Genomic DNA, 25,139 nt, shown 5'->3' with positions numbered 1-25,139 from the left:
ACCCAAACTTGTAAACATACATACATACATACTTAAGTTCTTACCATTGACTGTCACCTTTGCCATGCTCTTGGCAGTGCCCACGTCACAAGTGTAGATATCAGTGTCTTTCTCCTCCAGGTGCTTGATGGTGAGAATTAAGACCCCCTCCTTCTGGGACATCTCATATCGGCCTCCAGCCTTAAGCTCTGCGTGCCCTTTAAGCCATATAACAGTAGATGGGGTTTGTGCAGTCTCACAATTCAAGGTCACAGAACTCTTCTCCACGGCTTCACTGTCCTTCAGTGTTTTAGTGAATTTATGGATCGGCTCTGTAAAATGAAAATAACCTTGTTACACTTTTTAGGCACAGTATGAAATCATTGGATTAAGCTATGGGTTCATGAATTTAGATTATCCCATAACTGGTCCTATATTTAGTGAAGATATTGATTCTCTTTAATGCTCTTATGCTATCAAAGGTAAAACGCATAGTAGTGTTTTCAGTCTTACCTTTGATTTCAAGCTTGGCTTTGGTGGTTGCACCTCCAATAACTTCACAACTGTACTCTCCAGAGTCTTGAGCAGAGACATTGTGGATGATCAGCTTCATGACCTTGTCCTCTTGGCTAATATCATACTTCTGGCTCTTTTTGATGGCTCTGCTTTCCTTGGACCACTTTACGGTGGAACTAGCCTGTGTTACCTCACAGGTAAATACAGCATCTTCCCCTTGATCAACATTAACATTCTGTAGTCCCTTTGACACAGACAAAGCTTTGCCTGCAACAAGGAATGATAACACGTTTGTCTTAATTCCTTAATACCTTTTTTTTCTATGTCTAGCCCTCTTTAAAATTTAGCTTACCTTCAACTGTTAATGTTGTTTTGGAGCTCAAATCTTTAATGTTGAAGACCACCTCTCCAGCATCAGCAGGAGTGACATCCTTAATGGTGAGCATGTACTTGCGCCCTTTACTGGTGATTTTGAAGCGGCCTCCATTTGTAATAGTTTGGCCATTAAGAGTCCAGGAACACTCATCTGTGCTCTCACGAGATAAGATGCACTCAAAGGTACAAGACTCTCCCTCATTCACCTCAGCTGACTTCAGCCATTTGGTTATTCCAATGCCAATCTCTAAATTGGGACAGAGAGCACAAGTTTGTGAAGATGCCACACAATACCACATGTATGAAGGCTAACACTGTAAAACTCTGGTAATACCGGTACCAACCTCTTACAGTGACCTTTGCTTTAGAAACTTCAGTTCCAAGATCACAACTATACTCTCCAGCATCTTCTTTGGTGACATCCTTGATGATCAGCCCCAAAGACTTGCCTGTGTGAAGGAGCTCATACTTTGGTCCAGCCTTCAAGACTTTACCTTCTTTTCTCCATGTGGGAGAAACCCTGGGCTTGGACGCCTCACACGCCAGAGTTATCATGCCTTTCTCCTCTCCAATGACATCATCTAGAGACTTGAGGAAGACAGCACGTTTCTCTGGAGGGGCATTGAGAAAGTAAAGAATGGGAGACATATTATGTTCTCACCTTTTGGGTAGATCAGGTTAGGCCACATTACCAGAATTTATAAAGAGCTGATTTTAAGAGCAAATACTAATAAAGCTTCTAAGTATGGTAACGTCTGATTGCCTGCCTTAACCTATATTATTATTATCATATTCACACAGTAATTTTTTAGTGTGCTTGGAAATGTATTACCTTACCTTTAACCTTAAGTGTCACAGACTCTTTCACCTTGCGGACTTGAAAGGTGATAGTTCCCCCATCCTGAGGTGCTAAGTTCTTCAGTGTGAGCTTGTGAACCTTCCCCTCATGAGTGATGGTGTTGACTTCATTAGTGAAGAGCACCTTGTCATTCAGGAGCCACTGCACCTCTTCATCTGCATAGTTAATCTCGCTCGTGAAAACTGCATCGTTGTCTTCGTCTACCTCTGTGTTGGCTAAGTGCTTGGTGACCTTAATTTCACGTACTGGACAGAGGAAACACAACAGTTTTGGTTTAAAGACCTGCTGTAATTGCTTGTATTTTGTGTGGTATTCAAAGGTTCAACCCGTACCTTCAACAGTAAGTGTGCCTTTGGTCTTAGCAGGTCCAGACTGACAGCAGTACTCTCCACTATCTTCCTCAGTCAACCTTTGAATGGTGAGTTGAGCCCTTGTAGCATCTTGCTTCATGTTATATTTATCTGACGCTGCCAGAGGTACCTGTCCTTTGAACCAATTAACCTCTTTGGGTGTGGCAGAGAATTTGCAGCTAAGTATGGCAGAGCTTTTCTCCTTTGCCTTCACATCTTTGATGGGCTCTGCGACCTCAAGCGGACGCTCTAAACGTGAGGAACAGTATGCGATTAGACTCAGCTGTATGATGCTGGATATATTTACCTACAAAAGTATCACAGTACACAGGTTATTATGGCCAACTGCTGTATAGACGTGATTCAACACATTTACCTTTGACTGTAAGCTGGGCTAAAGATTTGCTCTTCCCAGCTGTAAACTGTACAGGTCCTGTCATTGATGCTTTGGTCTTTTTGAAAGTGAGACGGTGCATGGTGCCCTCTTTCTCCATTTCAACATCAGCACTCTCCTGCACAGCAACTCCATTCAGAGTCCATGTAGGAGGTTTCACCAGTTCCATACTGATTTCAACTTCAAAAACAGCGGCGAAGGGTTCTGTCACTTCTACAGAACTAAGCTCCCGCACAATGCTGATGGATTGCTCTGGAGGGGTCATGAAAAGAGAGTGGTTCAGTTAGAAGTCAATGATACAGTATGATTTCCTAAAATAAAAGTGATATTGATTTATAGTAAAGGACCATACCAATGGTTTGGTCTTTTTAGACACCCAGATCAAATTGCAAATCCCATATACTTACATTACTGCCTAACACTGCACTAGTGGTCAGAAATTAAGAAATGGCGTCCAATATTTTGCATGCTATAAAATTCATCTTGCTGAAACACATAACGTAAATAAACTAACTTAATAGAGATCCATTTGATTTATTCTGACAAGACACATACTGAGCGGGATACTTAAAAAAAAAAAATTAACTTCCTGATGGACAAACTATGTGGAGACACTGTTTCTAAATTACTTAGTTTTCTGTTCCCTGTATGTTTTGTCACTTATCAGCCAACATATAAACAGATATAGATACATGTGCAATAAGCTACTTTTGGAAATAATAATAGCAATAATAGTAATAATTATCCAAATTTGTAAAATAACAGTCCACATATGATTATTTCTAAACACACACTACTAACAATTTCCGGCATATCCTCAAATTCCCTCCCACCCCAATGTCAATTTTTTAAAACTGAAATATGAGAAAAAATTGTTTTTCTTATGGCATTTTGAATTCTCTTGGGCTATAGTTTATCTTTAATATTATCTATAGAAATATGCATTCAAAATTATATAATTGCCTTGAAATAAACAAAAACAATACATCATATAAAATTAAGACAAGTATAACACAATTACTGTACATACAGTAGAAATCAATCTTTTTTAGGATCTTTTAGGTTTAACTTAATGCCTCTAAACACTCACACATGTGTTTTCACCATTGGCAGACTGATCTCAATCTGTGTTTTGTTGCACTTGCTAGAGCAGGAATATGGCACACAATCTGACATAGTAGAAGAAGCAGAGGTTTTACTAAATTAATGATAGCTCCTTTCAGTCCCAGTGTCCCTGTAAGCCATGACAGTGACAGCATGCACAATGCCAGGACACCGAAACCGTAGCAGCTGAATGGAATTTAGCCATCACTGAATTTATTATTTACACCAGTACTTAATCTACTGTGACATGTCCAGATGTCTTCTGTGAAACGGCCTATTCTTTGTTCATGGACTCTGATGTAATGACCTGATGTATTTCCCTACAAAATTCAACCTGAGCAGAGGTCTGCTTAATCAGAATGACTGAAAACACTGTCACTTACTTCATCTGTAGTGGGAATTCAGTTTGGTTAATTTCTTTCATGCACAAATAATTTGAAATATTGATTACTATGTTAATTCATTTAGTAGGTCAGGCCAAGAAATAAATCAACATAATGATCCTATATTTCCCATTAGTACAATACTAATGGATAATAGATACATGTACACATGTCGATAGATAAATAAATAGACAGACATGAATATATAGACAGATACCTCATTGACTAGGAGTCTGATGGCTTGTTTTGTGTAAATACCTTTGTATGAACGTGTATTTGCACAATCCTATACATAAATGCCCTACAATTCATAAACCCTAAGCTTACAATCAATCGTTGTCATCTTCCATCATGTTACCTTCCACAAGTAGTTTACAGGATGTCTTGTCATCAGTGGCGTCACAGGTATACGTGTCCTCGTCACCCTCGTCCACGTCGTTGATGGTGAGTTTTCGATACACATCTTCACTTTTGATCTCATACTTCTTGCCAGGTTTGATCTCCGTCTTGTTCTTGAACCACTTCACCTTTGCACTGGCACGTGACACTTGGCATTCAAGATGACCGCGATGCTTATACATCGCTATCTTATCCCTGAGTCTCTTCACAAACTTGACAGGCAGCTCTACAGTAACAATAACACTGAATCAATGAAAACTATCACGTGTGGCACAAAGGAAGAATAAAGGCTACTAATGCCAAGGCCTTGCCAAAAGCCTTGCCTAAGCGCACAAAAGGACAGGCAGTGTTCATTATGGAATTACTGTATGTTACAGCCGAAGCAAATTGGGAAAATATATAATGGAATATTGTAACATTCCAACATTTTTTGCAAAAGCTAAAGCGGATAGCAAGAATATTGTAATGACACTTGCCATTTGTTGTTTATATATCAGTTGCTGTTTGATTGCAAACAGCAAACACTGACACAGAAACAAGAAAACATGTGCATGTTGATGCAACTTAGAGCAACTTAGAGCAACTAATGGTCAGCTGATAGCAAAGTATGCTATCTAATCTGTAACATAATTTGTTTTATTCTCATACTCCAAGAGATTTTCAATCATCAAATGATCCCAAAATGTCCATTGATGTCTTCTATATAGATTTCTCTATTCTCAAAACCCCTTAAAAATAATCCTAAACCTCATATAGTTGTTACTCCTTTGCCATCAGGCCTCAATGAGGCATAACAATGTACACTGCAAGTTGCAACTGGATTTTCTATCGCACCAATATTGTCAGAATGATGTACTGTGTTTACTCCCTCAGGAAGATGGCATTTCATCTAACTTTAGTGTGGCCTTTTTCATTTGGCTCACTAAAGCAGTTGAAATGTTGAAGTTACTTTATAAAATGATCCAGGAGTTCTGTATAGGATAATAATAATACGTTTACAGAAGTCTAATAGTGTATAATTTCAAGGGAAAATAAGGTTTAACGTGCAGTATTTATTTATTTGCAACTTTCTAAAAGCTTTTGTCATAATGAATAGAAATAATCCATTTGCAACCACATCTGAACATTGTAACATAATGGTTAGCTAATCCATGCAACAATCTACAGAATATAATGTTATGTGATTTCAGCACATAACACACACTCTTTTACCTTTCACTTTAAGCTTTGCAGTTGAAGAGGCCTTCTCAGCTGTGAATTTAATATCACCCATATCTTCTGGGGAAACAGACTTAAACAGCAGTACATAGGTTTTGCCTGGAATGAGAAATAGACAGCTAGTAGCAGTTAGCGAAAAATCATTATTCAGGTAAATCCTGTAACACATGATATGAATATACAGGTAGCTGAATCACACTGGTTTGCTAATCTCTCGAGATATTACCCTCTTGTCTCATCTTGATGTTGTCACTGACTTTGACTTTGGTACTTCCTTTGTACCACTGACAGTCCACTTCATCATGTGAGATTTCGCAGACAAATGCAGCACTCTCCTTCTCCATCACCTCCACATCTTCCAACTTCTTAATAATCTTTATATCTCTGGCTGCAGGGAGAATATTTTTAAGATGTTTCTATATACTGGAAAATTTTATAATTAAATAATGGTTGATTTGTGTGCATTATAACGTGACTGACAATTACCATGAATGGTGAGCTTAGCAGAAGTGTTGTCATCAGTCGTGCGACAGATGTAAGTGCCTGCATCTTCAGGGGTGCATTTGTTGATTACCAAAGTGCGCTTTCGACCCAAAGAATGGATGCCAAAGTTCTTTCCTGGTTTCAGTTCCACATCATCCTGCAGATAAATCATTTTGTTAAAATATTACATTGTATTTTACACTTTTTAATCAATCTGAAAACAATTATTCCAATAATAGTTTCTCACCTTAAACCATTTAACATCTGCATTTGTTCTGGAAACTTCACATTCAAAAGTAACCTTCTCCTTCTCAGGAACACTAATATCCAAAATGGGCTTGGAGATCATAGCAGGAGGTTCTGTAGAAGTAGTAAAAATGTGACTAGACTATGACTCTTAAGGCGGAATGGGTGCAAACAGATAGAGGTTTGGTCGGGCAAGACCCTAACAACTGAAAGCAGCCCTTACCTGTTACAATCAGTTTGCCAGAAACATGTACTCCTTCTGCTTGGAAGGCAATAGTTCCTGCATCCTCCCTCTTGAGATGGGACAATGTTAGGGCATGTTTCTTTCCCAACGCTGTGATACGGCAGTTTGCCCCTGCCTTTAACTTGGCCCCATCCCTGGTCCAGGAGCCCTCGACATCAGCCTGGCTGAGCTCTACCTCCAGGGTAACTGTCTCTGTCTCATGTGCCTTGGTTTCTTTTAGGCCCTTTATTACCTGGATCTTCTTCACTAAAGGGAGGAAGAGGAAATGTTTGAGTTTTAAAATGCAGGCAAGGTTTCCTAGCTTGTATCTTGTCATTTATATCAAATACACATTACTAGAGAATGACATTTTCTTTCTGGCGTTTAGATATGTCCTTAAATACTGTATTTTGTTTTTTAACAATATCACTGTAGATCAGTCTTACTCTCTACGGTGAGTTTGGCCTGGGTTTTGTCATCAAGAGTTTCACAGGAGTAGATGCCCCGGTCAGCATGAGTCACACTCTTGAAGACCAGAGCCTGCTTAGCTCCATCCACCCGAATCCCCATGTTTCCTGCAGGCTGCAGGACTACGCTGTTCTTCATCCACCTCACTTCGTCTGATGGCTTACTTAGCTCAACTTCCAGCTTCACTTCACTCTGCTCCTCCACTGTCAGGTTTTCTAGCTTTTTCTTAAATGTCACAGGCTCATCTAATTAAAAGAAGTGTCAAAGTTAAGGAGGAAATTCAATTATTTAACATACTTAAAGCTGATATTTTAACAAAAAATGCATTATCTTACGTTGCACTTGTAGGGTAGCTTTGCAGCTTTTGCCTTCAGCGTCAATGCTAATTTCTCCAGCATCTTTTTGGGTGACAGAGGTGATGGTGAGTGAGTGACTGTTGCCACCGTGTTCAATCTTATACTTGGGCCCAGCAGCGATGGGTATACTGTTGTGGAACCATTTCACGTTGACGTCCGCTAGGGAGACAGCGCACTTGAAAATGGCCTCTTTTCCCTCCATTGCAGCCACATTGTTGAGTTTGGTGGTCAGCCGCACTAGTCTGGGTGCTGAAAGGAATGAGTGACATCAAATAAAGCAGACTGATATGAAAGAAAACATTTCTAACCTGAAACAAAGCATTTTTGAGTTTAACAAAATGATTAATTACCTTTTGAGGAAACTTTAGCAGAGGTCTTGTCATTTCTACATTCACAGCTGTATTCTCCTTCATCTTCTTTAGTCATGCCACTCACGGTGAGAAAGCGCTTAGCACCATCTGTTCTTACACAGTACCTGCCTCCAGGTTTAATCTCACGACCGCCATGCTGCCAGATAACATCCCCTGAGGCTTGATTTAGTTCACACACCAGACTAAGTGTACCTCCCAACTCCACTGTAGCGGGTTTCAAAGGGACAACAAACTTCAAAGCTGCATCTGAAATGAAAGCATGGGAGTTCAGTTAGACATCAAAACAAAATCTGGCATCTGAAGAGGTCTATACAGCAATGCAGAATGTGAAAAACAATTCTATGCCTTGCCTTTAACTTGAACTTTGAACTCCAGTTTGTCATCTGCAGTTTGACAGCAGTATGATCCACTGTCTTTGGATCCGGTGGATTTTACTATCAGGGTACGAGAAAGGCCATCTTTTTTCATTTCATACTTGCTGCCCTCCTTGAGCTCCACACCGTCTCTGAACCACTTCACACTACCACTCTCTACGGTCAGCTCAGTGGTCAAAACAATGTTTTCACTTGCTTGAACAATACATGTATCCTTGACAAGCTTCTTCTGGAACTTGACAGCTGCATCTAAAGAGAAGTAAGAGCTTCTTGTCAGTGCTTTGTGCAGAGAGTGTGGAAAAATACACTTTATTTGAAATATATTTCACCTGTCATCTGTAGCTTAAATACCAGCTTCTCTGTTCCAGCCTCACATGTGTATTCTCCAGCATCTTTTTTCTCCATTTTTTCTATCACCAGCTCACGGCTCTTGCCCTTTGACTCCATGTGGACTGCTTTGCTGGAAGTCAGCAGCTTGCCATCCTTGTACCACTTTACCTCTGTCTTGGAATCAGAAACCTCACAGCTCATGGTGGCTTTCTGCAAGAGAGTGGCTTTCACCTCTTTCTGGACAGACTCCTTGTTGGAGAAGCCAGCTGGGGCTTCTGGGAAAGCAAATGAAAAATTGCATGTAAACAAATGGCAACATATCAATCCACCCCGAAAAAAATTTAACCAGCCAAAACCTTTCAGCCACAGTGAACAGGCTTAATGACTGAATGCAAAAAAAAAAACCCATACACAATGCTATAATACATATAATACATATATACATATAAATAAGAAAAATTAAAAAAAAAAAAAAATTCACACTTGCATACAATTGGCAAATACTAGCAACATCTTATTCCTCCTACCTGCCACCTGTATCTTAAAAGCCAGCTTCTCGGTCCCAGCCTCACAGATGTACTCCCCGGCATCCTTCTTCTCCACGCTGTCGATCACCAGCTGGCGACTCTTGCCCTTCGACTCAGTATGCACTGTCTTGCTGGAAGTGAGCAGCTTGCCATCTTTGTACCATTTCACATCTGTCTTGGTATCAGCTACCTCACAGCTCAGAGTGGCTTTCTGAGAGAGAGTGGCTTTAACCTCCTTTTGGACTGAATCCTTGTTGGAGAAGGCTGACTTGAGTTGGATCTCTGTAAAAGTAATAATGGAGAATGTCATTGCCCAACTTAATTTTGATACAACTCATGAAAATTACTGATTCAGTATCATACAAGCCAAAATATAACAAGTAAAATTAAATAGAGATGAAATTAAGTGGACGAATATACAGCCAAGACCAGCACACGTGAATAAATCACAAAAAAACAACGCAAATATCTGTGATACCAACATACTACAACATCAATCAACCCAGAACAGCTGTTAAGCACAACTAAAAATTCTAATCCTCCAATTTTTACATATACCATTCTCTTTAATTCCTCATACCTGTCACATGTACTTTAAATGCCAATTTTTCAGTTCCAACTTCACAGATGTATTCTCCAGAATCTTTCTTCTCTACGCTGTCGATCACCAGCTGACGGATCTTGCCCTTTGATTCCAAGTGAACTGCTCTGCTGGAACTCAGCAGTTTTCCGTCCTTGTACCATTTTACCTCTGTCTTGTTATCAACTACCTCACAGCTCAGGGTCGCTTTCTGGGAGAGAGTGGCTTTCACTTCCCTCTGGACAGACTCTTTGTTGAGGAAAGCGGATTTAGCCTGGCCTTCTGTAGAAGTAACTGTAAAGGAGTGTGGCGGCAGTACAATTACCCATACAGAAAAAGGACTTGACTCCACAACACTGACACCACTTTGGATTTACTAGACATACGCAACCAAACCTTACATATACAGTGCACAGAGAAATAAGCTCTATTAAAGCACATCAAATTGAGGGAGACACAACACAGCACTTAGAGGTCATAAAGCAAAAGCAAATTGGGCATCTACATGTTGCCACAGGGAGGCACAATAAATACATCAAAAGCAATTCTTTCAGAAAGAAAACGACCAAATATGTGACCAGCAACTGACGAACAACAGAGCCACAAGACACCAGAGCTGCCTCAGCAAACAAATGCTACAAGAAATCAAAGTATGAACCTCACTAGTGCGTACAAGCAACAAAATATTTGCAATTTGAATTGTCAATGTGAGACTCCAAGTCAATATTGGACTATACATGCTTGAGCAAAGCAAGCCAAATATTTCATAACTGAAGCAACCAACAACGCAGCCAAAATTAATTTACGATCACAAATCAGAGGAGACTACAGACACAACTATAAAACACAAAATATCCACCAGTTTCACACAGTACATTTCTTTAATTATTAAAAAATACTTAGTATAATGTCTTGAGAGTAAAACAAAATTTAAATGCTCAGTGTTTAGTATCAAACATCTCGCATTATTTAATTAGCCAACAACCTTTAACACATATATCTGACAATGTAATTACCCTTATATAAGACTAATATTAAAACTAGTTGGTATCTATGTTTATGTTTTACATGCTATGTCCTCAAAATAAACATTTTTTGCAGGGAATACCATCAAGTATCAACCACAGTTAGGATTTAATAATACATTTTTATTTATTAAACATACTGCATTCTCCTTACCTTCCACGTGTATTTTAAAGACCAGCTTCTCAGTCCCGACCTCACAGATGTACTCTCCAGCATCTCTCTTCTCCACACTGTCTATGACCAGCTGGCGACTCTTGCCCTTTGAATCTGCATGTATTGTCCTGCTGGTGGTCAGCAGCTTGCCATCCTTGTACCATTTCACTTCTGTCTTGGTATCAGAAACCTCACAGCTCAGAGTGGCTTTCTGGGAGAGAGTGACTTTCACCTCCTTCTGGACTGACTCCTTGTTGGAGAATGCAGACTTGACCTGTGCATCTGTGGAGGAGACCAAGAATGTGGCTGACAAAAACTTTTTACCTGTCCATTACAATGGACGCACCTGGGATACCTGTACATCAATCAACAAAAATACTATAAGACAGTTCTGTCCTTGCCCCTACCTGCCACCTGGAGTTTGAAGACCAGCTTCTCAGTCCCAGCCTCACAGATGTACTCCCCAGCATCCTTCTTCTCCACGCTGTCGATCACCAGCTGCCGACTCTTGACTTTCGACTCAGTATGGATTGTCTTAGTGGAAGTCAGCAGCTTGCCATCCTTGTACCATTTCACCTCTGTCTTGGTATCAGAAACCTCACAGCTCAGAGTGGCTTTCTGGGAGAGAGTGGCTTTCACCTCCTTCTGGACTGACTCCTTGTTGAAGAAGGCTGGCTGGGCCTCTGGTGGAAGAGGCATGACAGGGAGAACCTCAGATGCTATTCTTTCAGAATAAGCACCTAATATGTAATATAATGTTTTTGAAAATATTCCATCTTCCCTTACCTGCCACATGCATCTTAAAAGCCAGCTTCTCAGTCCCAGCCTCACAGATGTACTCTCCAGCATCCTTCTTCTCCACGCTGTCGATCACCAGCTGCCGACGCTTGTCTTTCGACTCAGTATGGACTGTCTTGCTGGAAGTGAGCAGCTTGCCATCCTTGTACCATTTCACCTCTGTCTTGGTATCGGCTACCTCACAGCTCAGGGTGGCTTTCTGGGAGAGAGTGGCTTTCACCTCCCTCTGGACTGACTCCTTGTTGGAGAAAGCTGACTGGGCCTCTGAAGCTAATGTCGGTGAGAGATGAGAATGTGTAACATCAACAATGACATCAACAACATATAACAGACATCTAATTGACACGTTCTACATTCATTTTTTACCCTCCTAGTCTTTTCTGGTACATTTAAAATCACACAATTTATTCTACATCCTGTAAATTTGATGCACCCAGATGACTAAATGTGTAGGAACTAATCTCTCCAAACCCTTAACTCAAATGATTGTATCTCTCAGACACACAAACCGAAATCGTGTTTATATTTGTTCATTCTTTATATTCAATTCACCAATTGGACAGTCCTACCTGACACAGATATCTTGAAGACCAGCTTATCCCCCCCAGCTTCGCATGTATACTCTCCAGCATCACTCTTCTCCACCTTTTCTATCACCAGCTGACGAGTACTGCCTTTCACTTCTGAGTATATCGTCCTACTGGATACCAACAGCTTGCCATCTTTGTACCATTTCACCTCAGTCTTGCTGTCCGAAACATTGCAACTAAGAGTGGCTTTCTGGGAGAGAGTAGCTTTCACCTCCTTCTGGACTGACTCCTTGTTGGAGAAGGCAGCTAGTGCTTGAGTTTCTGAAAGAAAATAAATAAGGTAAAGAAATGTATATCTGTGATGTGCAGGCAAGTGTTGAATAGTACTACAAAAGCATCATACAGCCTTACCTTTTATCTTGACCTGGAATGTGACTTTGTCTGCTGCTGTCTCACAAGAGTAATGTCCTTCGTCACTTTTCTTGGCACTCTTGATGATGAGCTTCCTTTGAGTCCCTTTGGAGATGATGGTACTTCTTTGGTCCTCAGTGATCTCCACTTGATCTTTTCTCCACACAACGGTCGCGCTGGCAAGAGATACCTCACAGCTTAGCTCAAGATCTCCTTTAAGGGTCGATGACAATCCCATGGGACCTCTGGCTTTGTTCAGAAACTTGGCAGGTTCATCTTAGAGAAAAAAGAGACGCAAATTAAAGTTCCTTTAAAAATGTGTTTGTTATCAGTGCAGTTCATATGTAGGAAGAGCATGAGTTTTGGGGGTAACAGAGTAACTTGATATAACTACATGATGACAGACAGGGCTTTCCTCCGCTTGATGGCTCAGAAGCATATGCTAGCAGCCATCAGAGCAGATCACATTACAGTACATCACATGGTCTAAGACAAACCTTCTGCATTATGTGGGCTTTAGTCAGTACTTGCTGAACACACAGAGCCCAATTCCCATTGCGGGAAATCACATTGGAGATACTAAAAAGCTTTGCAGGTCAACAAATGATCCGTGGCAGTCAGATTGTTGACTTTGCTCTGTGATAGCTAGGTTAAATTTCATTCCAATTCAATTCATTATTATCCTTATAAAGAGACCCAACAGTTCCCACCATAGGCAATTGTACTCAGTAGCAATGTTTTTGATGAGCGTACCTTTAAGAGCGAGTTGCAGGGCCAATCTTTCATCACCTAAAACACACTCGTAGATGCCCACATCTTCCTCAGTAACATTATGTACCATCAGGATCCTCTTGCGGTCGATGATCATACATTCATACTTCTTTCCCATCTTCACCTCCCGCCCATTCCTCATCCAAACCACCTGAAGAAACAAAAAAAGAATAAAGAGCCAAGTTAGACACGATCAAGTAAAAAAGCTATGGTTAAATAAGTATATTCTACTAAAGCTGTTAGTGTTACCAAGTAGGAGTACTTCTGTTGATAAGTACTCAAATACAAAAGTGTCTCTTTTATAGATTATTCTGGGTAACATTAACATGAAATAGAAAATGTGGCCTACTGATTGTATGTTATTTCCATATGAATACCCTACCAACCTCAATCACAATACTGTACATCAATTCAACCCAAAGTACTGACTGTACTATCTCTCAAAGATTGTCTTACACTGGAAAAAAGGGTCAAAGCTAACTTAAATGGAATATTCTTCTGCCATTTCTAAAGGTAGTTGAGTATAATGCTTCATCAAAAAGCAGAATTCTAAAATCTATTCAACAACATAAATTATAGTGCTTTTTACATTTTCCATCCCCTGTACACTGTACAAGAATCTGTAAAAACTAAAAGTAAAGTTAAAAATGATGTACGCTCCCATCACAAACCTTTGCATCATAATCAGACACCTCAGCAGTCAGCTGAGCAGTGGCTTGGGCACTACAGATCACCACCTCCATGATATCTGACTTGTTGGTGAACCTCAAAGGAGGAGCTGTCAGAGGTGGTAAGAAGGCAAAAAGGAGTAAACATCAATGGCCTTAAATTAAAAAACAGGGCTATCTACAAATGTACTTAAATATATCAATATGATTTAAAGCATTTTTCTCTATTGATACTTTAACTGGCTATGAGTGCATACCCTTCACAGACAGGACGCAGCTGCTTTGTGAGCCTCCACCCACAAACTTGACTTCAACTCCGTCCATTTCCACGGTCACAAAACGGATGAGCAGAGTGTGTGTGTTCTTGGACCTGGTGATGAGGTAGTCAGCTCCACTGCGCAGGAGGCGGCCGTTTAGGGACCAGAAGCCAGAACAGACAGCAGACAGCTCCACTGAGATAGAGAATTCCTCCCCAATAAAAGCAGTACTGTTCATTAGGCCTTTCCTGATTTCAGCAGAGGGTTCTGAGGACAACATGCAAACCACACATGAGAAAAGAACATTTGAATGTATACACCAACGGCACATGAATGATAAATGTGAGTCTTACCGAGGTAGAAGCTTCCAGGCACCTCAAGGTAGGAACTCTGGCCAAAGTCGTTCATAGCAGAGATGCGGAATTGGTAGCTTGCTTCTTCAGTGAAGTGGCAGATGGTGATCTCTGTTGACACAATGGTTTCTCCAGCATTGCACCTCTGCCATGTCTGGGTGCCAACCTTCCTCCTCTCCACAATGTAGCCCTTGATGGGCACAGGGCGGTCGCTGTCAGGAGGAGACCACTGAATGGTGATGGATGACTCGGTCTTGCTCTGCACCACGGCATCGACTGGGGGATCGGGAGGATGCTTCCTTGCAGCTAGAGTGGAAAGAGTGACGAGCAGATATGTATTGAGTTAGTATTGTAGTACGTCAAAAGAAAGAGTATAGGGAAATTCTGTTCCCTTTTTCTTTTCTTTTTTCACAGACTTGGTTTTACTTTCATAGTTGGTGATCATTCTTGTCAGTTTAGCTAGTATTTTGTTTAACAGCTCAATTACTGTGGTGTTGTATGAAGTCAATGCATCTGTGCCACAGAGTCCACTTTAACCTATTTTTATAAACAATTTAAGGGAGATAAATCCAAGTCTCCATAGCATTATTTCAGAGTTATGTTATTCCTATGATGTGTTTTTATTATTTACCCCATTAATTACCATTGCTAAGGCAGAGCACATACAATGAATCTGAAGTTATTGGCGAAGGTGTCATCCTCACCAGTGACAGAGAATCGAGTGGAAGTCTTGCAGTCTCCAGCGACAAAGGCCACTTCTCCTGAGTCTTCTGCCTGGCAATCTCTAATAGTGAGTGTGTACTGTCTGAGCATGCAGGCGATGGAAATACGGGAATCCTCCTTCAGCTTCTCGCCATTGCGGGTCCAGTAGGCGTCCGGGAAAGGATGCTCCAGCTCCACACAGAAGATGACAGTGTCACTGACTGGAACTACTGTCCTCCGAGGAAGCTTCTTAGTAATGTTGCCTGGGATTTGAGAGAGTGTAGATGTTACATAAAGAAATGAATTTGGCAGCATAATAGAGACACTGAAAATTTTTTCAGGGATCAGGTATGCAGTAGATTCAGTCTGTATAATTTCCTAACTTTTAGAAGTCTTTTAAGAAGGTTCAACTGTTTACTCTAGTATTATACATAATGTTTAACAAGAAATAAAGATAGAAAAAAGTCTCATCCATACCCAGGACGGTGAGCTCAGCCACGGTACGACTGCCTTCTTTCATCTCGCAGATATAAACACCATCGTCGTTGGTTGTGACATTGTGTATGGTGAGACGACGCAGGGTTCCTTCCTGCTCCATCTTATATTTGGTACTTTGCTCCAGCCTCGTTTCCTCCATGAACCAATTGGCGTGAGTGGCACTGACAGGCACCTCACACATCATTGTAGCTGATTCTTTCTCCTGTACCTCCACGTCCTGCAGCTTCCTCTTGAATGGCACCTTAGGCTCTGTCACAATGAAAAATAACATATAATTCAAGTTGTGCATTCATGCTGATGGTTTTACAAATGTCAGTGTATTAACTACAAATTGCAGCATATAGTTGATGATACTGTCAACCATTCTCCAAATGTTCTACATCTGCTCTCTCAGATGTAGTTAATTCACATGGGACTTTTAATCTGCAATTTTGTTGTGTTTAAGGAAACTTCAGCACCCATGATTTTAGACTTGTCTATTCAACAACAACATTCAACAGTCAAAAGCTCTAAACTGACAATAGTCTTTTCATTACATGTTTGCACATCCTCTAGATTACATTTTTTGATAATATAGCAAGTAAAATAAAAGCTTTTCTGTAGTCAACTTATGAAATCATAGGTTGTTGAAGTAAAAGTTTGATAAAAGGTTGAAAATCAATCAAAAAAGTTTAATCATACTCAATATGCAAAATTCTGTGTGCATAATACATAAAAATGTTATTTGTCCCGATAATTGTTTGTATTTACATGATTTTGCTTAATGTCAACTATGAATGTGCTACTACACTACAACTGTGCTTTCAATGGAGGTTGTAGAGTACATGTTGTACATTTCCCCTACTTCTCAGTTTTCTTACTGCCCTCTGCACCACAAATAAAGGTTACAGTTTCAAACTGTATCCATATACATACTTTGGAACTGAGCCATCAGTTTTAACTGTAGGAATTAAGTGTTGAAACATGTGGAACTCCACTTTGAGTTATGGGTAACGTCCATGGGTTCACTCAAAGCATGTGTGTAAAATAAATATAATATCTACATTCAAATATTTACAATATTTTCTGTAATGTACCTTCCAAAGAACAAGTGAGTTGTTTTCAGCTTGGCAGTTAAATATATTTACTTCGAGAATATCAGGTTGCACAAAAACACACGTCAAACACTAAAGAGAATTAAAGTTCATGAGATACAGTTTGGCTACTAAAGGGAATTTAATCTTATAATCCAGTCTCAGTCTTTGACAACATACAGTACATTAACAACAGTATTAATAATGCTTAAAAGTTAAATATTTAGTTCCTCCCTCCTGCTTTCATAAGTTATCTTCCCATGGATTTAATTTATTTCTGTCATTTCTAAGTAATGTATAATAATCCAGCATAAAGTTGTTGAATTACAGTTGTGTGTATACTGTGTATTTTGTTGAAAATTAACTTTTTATCCTATGTCCATTGTTACTGTACTGGTATAACAGAAGTGACAAACAATAAATCAAGCAAACTAACAAACTCCAAGGCAAATATCAGAAGTATCCATTTTCCTGCACACAACAATAATCAGGTGCATCAGTGGCACAGACCTCATTATCGGACTGAATGGAGATTAACAACCGACATAAATCTACAACTCTACAATTTCATCTCTTGGGGAAATTTCTTCCTGAGGGAAGTCACACTAGCAGCGGTGCCAATGTGCTCCAGTAAGTGAGTGACCATCTTAGCAACTGTGAACTACTCATCACCAGCAGAAAATAGATGCAACACAACACCCTCCTTCAGAGGATAAGCCAGAATCCAGCCTTGTTGTGAACAGCCACACACATTTTGAGAGGTTTAAATGAGGCTTTGGTAGAGTGATTTGTACCGTACTTACAGTAGTGCAGTTGCCAACAATGAGTTTATCCTACAAACGTGGCATATTCCTCTGTGCCATTTACCTCCATTATTATAGCTATTAAAAACACATAAGCGAGCCGCACTGCTGCACTGGGTGACATGTTCCTTCATTGCGATGAACACAGGCACTGTAGTTTATTTTGAGTAAATTACACATGTGCCATCCCGGTGGTATAAATACTGATGAGGGCACCAAATGTGTATTAATTTGCAGCTCAAGATAGTCCCCAACAAATGACTATTCACTCCTGTTTGAGTAATGTTTGCTAAAAAAAACCCAGTCCAGCTGTTTTAGGAAATTATTCAGCCAGTACAGGATACATTTGCAAGTCATTTTTAAAGGTTTATGTCTTCAGTGGGAAATAACTGGCTTGGGGTCTTGGGATGGGGTGCCACAGACATGGTGGAGAGGTTGAAAAGTATTGAGAGACAGACTAAGATATTGTTGGTTTTCACTGGATTTGTTAATATATATATTTTTTTATGAATCTTGCCAGCCTTGTCCTTTAATCGTTGCTTGGAATATTCTGTAAATGCTGGACATAAGGTGGTGGAGCGACAGCCTCTATGATGTTAAATGTGCTGATGATGCATATAATTCATGCATCTCTAATGATAGCTTACTTGTAGAGGATTCTCTTAAATGTGTACACAAAACTGATCATTGTACTGCATGTAGCATTTTGTTACGATACGACAATCTTACCTTTGACTGTTACCAACACGGCGCTGTAGGTTTGCCCAGCCATATTGGTTGCATTGCAGGTGTAGAGACCATTATCACTCTGCTTGCAGTACAGGATCTTGAGGATGAAGTTCTCAGCTTGGTCCTCGTAAATGACATGCCTGCGGCCCTCGCTGATGTTCGTGCCATCCTTCCTCCAGATGATGTGGGGTTTAGGGTGACCCGTCACAAAGCAGCTGAGTTTGGCGTGTTTTCCTTCAGTCACCGTGCAGCTACGGGTGAACACACCTTTGGGAAGCTTTGCCAGCGCAGAGGCCCTAAGCTCGTGTTCCAGACTCAGGGAACTCAAACTATCTCTGATGTTGGTTTTGGAGGAAGAAACCGAGGAGCTGCTTTCTTCGGTGCGATAGATCGAGATGTCCTTGTTCATTTCCTCTTTGCGCTTTTGTAGGTGAGAAAGGAGGGAGGTGTTCTTGTCTGCAGTGAGGTGGCGGGAATCCTGGGCGTCTACAACCAGGGCTGCCGCAGCATGTGCACGGCCGACTGTGTTCTTGGCCCTGCAGGTGTAGGTGCCGCTGTCCAGATTACGCACACTTTGGATCTTTAAGGTGCTGCTGTCACTGTCGGAAACAATCTTGACACGGGTAGACTCCCCCAAGTAGCGCCCATCTTTCTCCCAATCAAAGTTGGCTTCAGGGTAAGCTGCAACCCGGCAGAGGAAAACGACATCGCCTCCCAATCCTACGCGTGTAGATGTAGGCTTAAGCAGGAAAACAGGGGCCCTTTGTGCCATCTCCGTTGGCAGGGCCACTTTGAGGGTTACCGCAGCATAAGCTTCCCCAACAGTGTTTTTGGCCCGGCACATGTACTGGCCACTGTCCTCCAGCGTTAAGTCATAGATGGTCAGGCGGTACACATCTCCATCCTCCACGGTCTTGAAGCGTCCCCCAGATGTCAGCTTCAGCTTTTCCTTTTCCCAGGTGATCACAGGGGTCGGGCTGCCCACGATAGTGCAGCTCAGCGTGGCATCCTTGCCTGCACACACCGAGAACGCCTTTGGGCGGGTGAGAAACCTGGGGACTCCACCAAACAAGTTTTGATCCATTGTTGGTTCCTGTAGTCAAAGAAAAGGGTAATATTAGAATCCAGTAACAGTAAGAAATAATATTCAACACTGAATGTGTCACAATTGTTTACGTCCTTCTAATGATTTTCACAGCTGGTAAAACAACAGGTAGTAGTTTGACACAGTTCCCCATTAGATACCAAATCAAAATAATTGTTCTGTTACTAATTTGGGTAATATTATGATTAATGGATAAAAATGTTGCTTTATAATTCAGTTTATTAAATGTTCAGGATTAAACAAAGACAGTTTCCTCTGAACTATAACAAATAATACAAATAAAACACATTTTGTGTTACAAAGGAAAGTAAGTCAATTATTTTATATCACAGTAATTTCTCACCACACATTAAATTACAAAGAAACCCTGTGAAATGCACCAAAACCATTGTGAGACGAGACCGTTTGTAAAGTCCACTCTATAAATATGTTGTGCTATGAAAATAGACATAAATCCACAGTTCAGATGGTCATATTTATGGCTGGCAGTAAATGTCAGTCAACATATTCCACTCCTGCCCTGACCCTGCAGACATTCATCATCAATATAAAGACTTCACTTCATGCATCCGCAGCCTATTTAATAGGAAGGGTAGTTTTAATAACACAACAACAAATGAATTCCCCTGTAACAAGGTCAAATAGTGCAGATATGTGCCTTTCAAAGAGTGACATTTGCCAGCTTTGTCACCTCTGTCGCTTGAACCGCCTGTCCCTAAAAATAACCTCAGCTGTCAGACCCCGTCTCTGTCCATTGCCATTTGTAGAAGCGAAAGGGACATCAGCTGCTTGATAAAGCTCCCTCTTCAGATATACACACTTCACTTCTCACACAGTGTGGTTTCTCTAAGCGAAACCAAAACGTCTTTTAAAAAATATATACACATGTTGGAATTGAATCACTAATTTACTGTTAAAAGTGCGCAAACCGGACCACACACACACACACACACACACCTGTAGTTAATTACAGTTAAATGACATTAACATTAGCCTAACCGAAACTGGAAGTTGTAGTTCAACTAGTAACTCAAGGCTCAAGTTGTAGCTGTTAACAGTTCCAGGTGTGTTTTTCGTTTTTTTAATATAATTTAGTTGATAATTAACAGTTTTAATACAAATAACTGCTATAACTTCGGTTCATTTCTCAGTATAATTATAAATGTAACATCTGGTGTTAAAGCTAACCGTCGTTTATTAGCCTAACGTTACTTTTTCACCTTGAGTCTTCAGCCACTCAGGTAAGACGGTGAACGGTGAATCATGTGGGCTGAAAAGTCAAAGTTGTGGCCGTCAAAAGCTTTCCGGGTGATATCCAACTCCAGTATCCAGTGTTTAGAAAAATCCCACCCAAAAAATGTCTTCTTTGTGCTCAAATATCCTTGAAATGGTTGTAAATCCAGGATGGTGGAACATCCCCCAGTCTCCTGCGGTGGGCGGTGGACTAGACTCCGTCTCCGGTACCTCATGATGCCAAATAGCTGACGTGCCTATTTTGGCGCAGCCTCCTTTTCCAAAATAGACTTGTCATTTAGTGTGGAGATAGGAGATCTCCTGGTCGGGAAGGAGAGCAGACAGGCCTGGCCCCTGCCGGGCTGCACACTTCTGCAGGTTGCACACTCTCCAACTCGGTCGTAAACAACTCATAATTCTGACTTTTACTACTAAAAATGAACCTGCAGGGAGGAAGCTCAGCAACACTTTCTGTGTGTAACATTAATCGAATATTACTTTATTTACTTTCATTAATAATTATATTCATTTGGTAGATGAGTTTGGCCAAAGCAACTTACAATAAGTGCATTCAAACCATGTAGGAGCAAGAGCTAGAGACTATCCAAAATCCAAAAGTGCTGGAGCTGTTTGTTTTTGTTTGTTTGTTTGTTTGTTTGTTTGTTTACAAATGAGACATTAGTAAGTGGTAGCAAAGGTTGGTGAAATGTAGTATAAAAAGGTGGGTTTATTTATTTGATTTATTTATTGGCTGTCAGTGTTGGCCAGTAACTCATTACTAGTAATAATATTACTTTCCCCAGTAACTAGTAGTGTAACTAATTACTAATAAATTCAGTAATAATACAGCCTAAACTGGCGCCCCAACTGCATTACTTTTGTTGGCAACCCCTACTAATTTGAAATCCAATCACATGCTTAGATTATTTTTTGTAATCGTGGAGGAAACTAGTTTGGAAAATGGAAACATTCAGCAGCTTGAAATAATTTTAACAAACGAAACTGGATTTCAATTGTAGTAGTAAGTCTGAATTTTGGGGAGAAGGGGAACAATTACCAATTTTGTGGGGAGTACAGCAGAAAAGTAATATAACTAGTAGTGTAACTAATTACTGTTGGCAAAGAATAATATGTAATAGATAATATTTTTTGAGTAAGTAGCCACACTGTTGGCTGTACAGTCAAATTTAAATACACTGAGACCAGAAATGCTGGCATTAGTGAGCAAAATACCCTCTATGTCACCATGTCAAGCTACAGCCCTGACTTTGGCTTATTAAACATCTTATTCAAGTCATCTAAAATCACATGGCCCTGTCTGTGTGCGAAAGGTGGAGGGGATTTGTTTTTATTTAATTTAAAATTTAAAAACGTATGTACTTCAGACTTACATTTATGCGATTAAGGGTAGTTAAGGTAAATGCTCATTTCGCTGTGGAGTCACACTATAGGGCTAGAAATGGCTTCTAGTACGGGACAATTGATGACTCAACTCGACTTCACCTTTCTTGTATTCATTTGCAGGTCAACTTTGTGACCAGGAAATCAATCTCTTGCTGCCTCTATCAGTGTCTAATGATGTTTTGAGCTCAGTTTACCGTAGGGTGAAGTGAGAGCTGACTGAGTATGAGGGATCAGCAAAATTAAATGTGAAGTGGTTGATTGTGAAGTTAACTTGTGTACTGGAGTTCTTGAACAACAACAGCTGGTCCCTATCCCTGTCATGTCCCATATCAAGTCCCTATCATGAGGTCACCAGTTTGGCACAGAACAAAACCCAGGTGACTTTTGAAGTAGTTGGCATATTTTTTTTCCAGTAGTGACGGAGGCTTAAGGCTCCCGTTCTTATACTTTTTCAGCCACACTAATAAACAGCCGTTCTGATTTGTGTAATGAACGATTAGTCATGAAACTTAGAGTGATAAACAATGTCATAGTGCGCCTCTAAACCTTATTTTCTGTCCTTTTCTGTTCTGTTGTGTCACTTGAACCTCACCAACATGCAGTGGTAGACAATCACTCATTTTCGAAACAATAATATTGCATTATTAGCGAGTTTATGGTAATAATATTGACTCGTTTGTCTTTTTGCTCACTGCTCATTATGTATCATCAGTGTCATTTTGTCCATTTTTTTGACATTATCTTCTGTGTAAGACCAGAAAATTCTTGTTATTCACGTGTATACAGTCTGTGTTAAGACTCTATTTCAACTCAATGTAAATGTGATTGGGGTAAGCTGGCTCAACTTGCCCCCCTGGCACATTGTATTGTTGACAGCTGCATTACCCAGCTGGTCAGGCCCATAGTTAAGTTATGACTTCATATTGTACAAAAGCCTAAAATACAGTAATGCGTTAAATGTATCTACCATGATAATCTTCACAACGACGAAAACCCTTTGCAATATCTCAGAATGACATAGCAATCCTTAGCAGGGCATTTGTGTGCCACTTTCTATTAGGCTCTACTTTAGCACAGATTTATATTTCTTAAATGCTTGCTAGAGTGTCTAGAAACAAGGGGTAGCAAGTCTCACCCCTTTCTTCCCTATTCTTTGGCTTTCATGGTATTTTCTTGGTCTTCTGGAGTGGGCTTTCCCCCAGTGCCAATGACTGACAGCAGCAGGTCGCCTGGACCCTGATTTAAACTCCCCGAAACTCTAGCAGACGGTAATCCACTGTTGCTGCTCGCATCTACTTTATCCTGTTCTGGCTACTGTGTTTAGTTTCCATACTCCTGAGAGTGCATTGAGAACAAGAAAAAAGACAAGAAATATAAGATAACTCCTTTGTCCCACATTCATCCAAACCTTTTAGGTCACTAACATGTAATATGTGGGGGAAATAAAAGCATGTGTTGTATAAAGTTACAATTTAACTGACCTCCAATAGTTTTTCTCCCTCTCCTTTGCTTTTTCTGTGGTTGCTGTGATGCCAAATCAGTTCGTGGCATCAAATCACATCATGGATGGTATTTACACAAGCTTTGGTAATCATCCAAAAGTTACTTTCAGCCAGCAATCGTGGCACCTGGATCACAATACAGCAGAAGACAGTAGACAGGCACATAGCACCTGGCTATATTTTTAGCAACTATAGAGTTGGATAAAGTCCCAAGTAAAACATTCCAATGTAATGAGACGATTTTCACCAATATACTCTCCAATATCTGACCTACAGGGCCTTCCACCTGACCTCTTAGTCATTTCAAGAATAAGGTCACGGTTGTATCATGTTCACAGCCGAAACACATTGGTGTTACCTCAAAAGAACATTTACATAGCAGATGACAAGTGAGACAAATGTCAGTCGTACCAAGGACAGATAACCAAGAATGAACAGCAGATGGCGTTTATGTCTCTAAAATGTTCAATGGGGACTTGAACAACAACCAACTAGATATAAAAATCAAAATAGTGTGTCACAAAATAGAGGCGGGTGATGTTTAATTAAGATGTGGACAGCATTTACAGTATTGACAGAGTATAAAATAGTACAGTAATAATAATAGTAACAGGCGTAAAAGAAAGAAATGCACGAGTCATCCTATTCTAACCCACAAAATGAAACCAATCAAAAATGTCGATTCTAATTATTTTACCCACCATTAAACCTAGTGTATACAACAGAAATATCAGATTCCTTAAGATTAACAGTTCCCTTGCACCACCAGTCAACTCTTCATTAAAAAACAGTCTAAGTACAAAGTAAATTAGTAAATACGTCCTTATATTTGGTGTTCATAGCGAGGATTAGACAACAGCAATGAGCGTTTATTCTGGTACGTACTGGATCTAAACTGTGAGAGGTTATAGACGATTATAGCATCTGAAAATAGACAGTGAGCGAGACGGACAGAGAGCTTGGGAGACACACAACACAAACTAAGCCTGTGTGCAACACTGAATGAAGTCCTTTTAGAAGATTTGTTCCAGTGAGAGAAAACTTGCTGATGGTGATTTATCAAATTATATCAGACTCATAAATCAGATATATATTTACACAATATGGAATATGTGACTTAATATTTCTGTTAGATGTTTGTTATTACGTAGTTATTTTGTCTGTAATTTGTTTGTATCGTCACTGGTTGTTTTATCTTTATTGTTACATTGTCTTTTTTGATACCACCACTAGGGGTCGCCAAAGTGAGACATTTTCAAAACCTGCATGAAGTGGCTTTAATGGAAAGATTTGTTTTATGTGGATGTCCAATCAGTGCTGATGGCAATACATTTCTCAGTGCATGCTACAGTGACAGAGATAGCTGAGTTCCTGTATGTACCAGACTGTACAGCACATGAGAATCTGACACCTACACTGTGGGCTGGGTGCTAATCAAAGCTACGATGCCAAGCAAATGAATTCCTGCAATTTAACCATTTCTTTTTCACGTGGCTGTATCATCACCTTTAAACTCCAAGCTTAACAACTCTATAATTCTTCCTCGACACCAACTACATCACTGTACTTAGCTATTTCTCGATCAATA

At 40.2% G+C, this 25,139-nt stretch overlaps 1 protein-coding gene across 19 annotated transcripts in view; it reads right to left on the bottom strand.

Moving 5' to 3' along the window:
• The window catches only part of obscnb (obscurin, cytoskeletal calmodulin and titin-interacting RhoGEF b), a 53,762-nt gene extending 32,912 nt beyond the window's left edge, over window positions 1-20,850 (bottom strand). For all 19 annotated transcript variants that reach the window (XM_051403405.1, XM_051403460.1, XM_051403542.1 and 16 more), the window contains exons 1-33: window positions 20,633-20,850; window positions 18,308-19,400; window positions 15,682-15,951; window positions 15,207-15,467; window positions 14,503-14,808; window positions 14,150-14,416; window positions 13,896-14,002; window positions 13,207-13,375; window positions 12,454-12,729; window positions 12,082-12,363; window positions 11,501-11,782; window positions 11,122-11,397; window positions 10,715-10,996; window positions 9,536-9,829; window positions 8,956-9,237; window positions 8,428-8,703; window positions 8,075-8,347; window positions 7,704-7,970; window positions 7,333-7,602; window positions 6,976-7,242; window positions 6,530-6,796; window positions 6,308-6,420; window positions 6,064-6,217; window positions 5,804-5,965; window positions 5,572-5,676; window positions 4,319-4,585; window positions 2,456-2,725; window positions 2,062-2,328; window positions 1,708-1,974; window positions 1,215-1,481; window positions 848-1,117; window positions 493-762; window positions 45-311 (exon numbers count right to left, since the gene is read on the bottom strand). In XM_051403405.1, coding sequence (XP_051259365.1) covers window positions 45-311; window positions 493-762; window positions 848-1,117; window positions 1,215-1,481; window positions 1,708-1,974; window positions 2,062-2,328; window positions 2,456-2,725; window positions 4,319-4,585; window positions 5,572-5,676; window positions 5,804-5,965; window positions 6,064-6,217; window positions 6,308-6,420; window positions 6,530-6,796; window positions 6,976-7,242; window positions 7,333-7,602; window positions 7,704-7,970; window positions 8,075-8,347; window positions 8,428-8,703; window positions 8,956-9,237; window positions 9,536-9,829; window positions 10,715-10,996; window positions 11,122-11,397; window positions 11,501-11,782; window positions 12,082-12,363; window positions 12,454-12,729; window positions 13,207-13,375; window positions 13,896-14,002; window positions 14,150-14,416; window positions 14,503-14,808; window positions 15,207-15,467; window positions 15,682-15,951; window positions 18,308-19,391 — 8,737 coding nt within the window. In that variant the 5' untranslated portion in view covers window positions 19,392-19,400; window positions 20,633-20,850. The remainder of the gene's footprint in view (window positions 1-44; window positions 312-492; window positions 763-847; window positions 1,118-1,214; window positions 1,482-1,707; window positions 1,975-2,061; window positions 2,329-2,455; window positions 2,726-4,318; window positions 4,586-5,571; window positions 5,677-5,803; window positions 5,966-6,063; window positions 6,218-6,307; window positions 6,421-6,529; window positions 6,797-6,975; window positions 7,243-7,332; window positions 7,603-7,703; window positions 7,971-8,074; window positions 8,348-8,427; window positions 8,704-8,955; window positions 9,238-9,535; window positions 9,830-10,714; window positions 10,997-11,121; window positions 11,398-11,500; window positions 11,783-12,081; window positions 12,364-12,453; window positions 12,730-13,206; window positions 13,376-13,895; window positions 14,003-14,149; window positions 14,417-14,502; window positions 14,809-15,206; window positions 15,468-15,681; window positions 15,952-18,307; window positions 19,401-20,632) is intronic.
• Between the last annotated feature and the right edge of the window lie 4,289 nt (window positions 20,851-25,139).

The sequence above is a fragment of the Dicentrarchus labrax genome, unplaced genomic scaffold (assembly GCF_905237075.1).
Source record: "Dicentrarchus labrax unplaced genomic scaffold, dlabrax2021, whole genome shotgun sequence".
Taxonomy (NCBI): Eukaryota; Metazoa; Chordata; class Actinopteri; family Moronidae; genus Dicentrarchus; species Dicentrarchus labrax.
The sequence above is the reverse complement of the archived record's forward strand: the minus strand, read 5'-3'. Positions and strand labels throughout refer to the sequence as shown.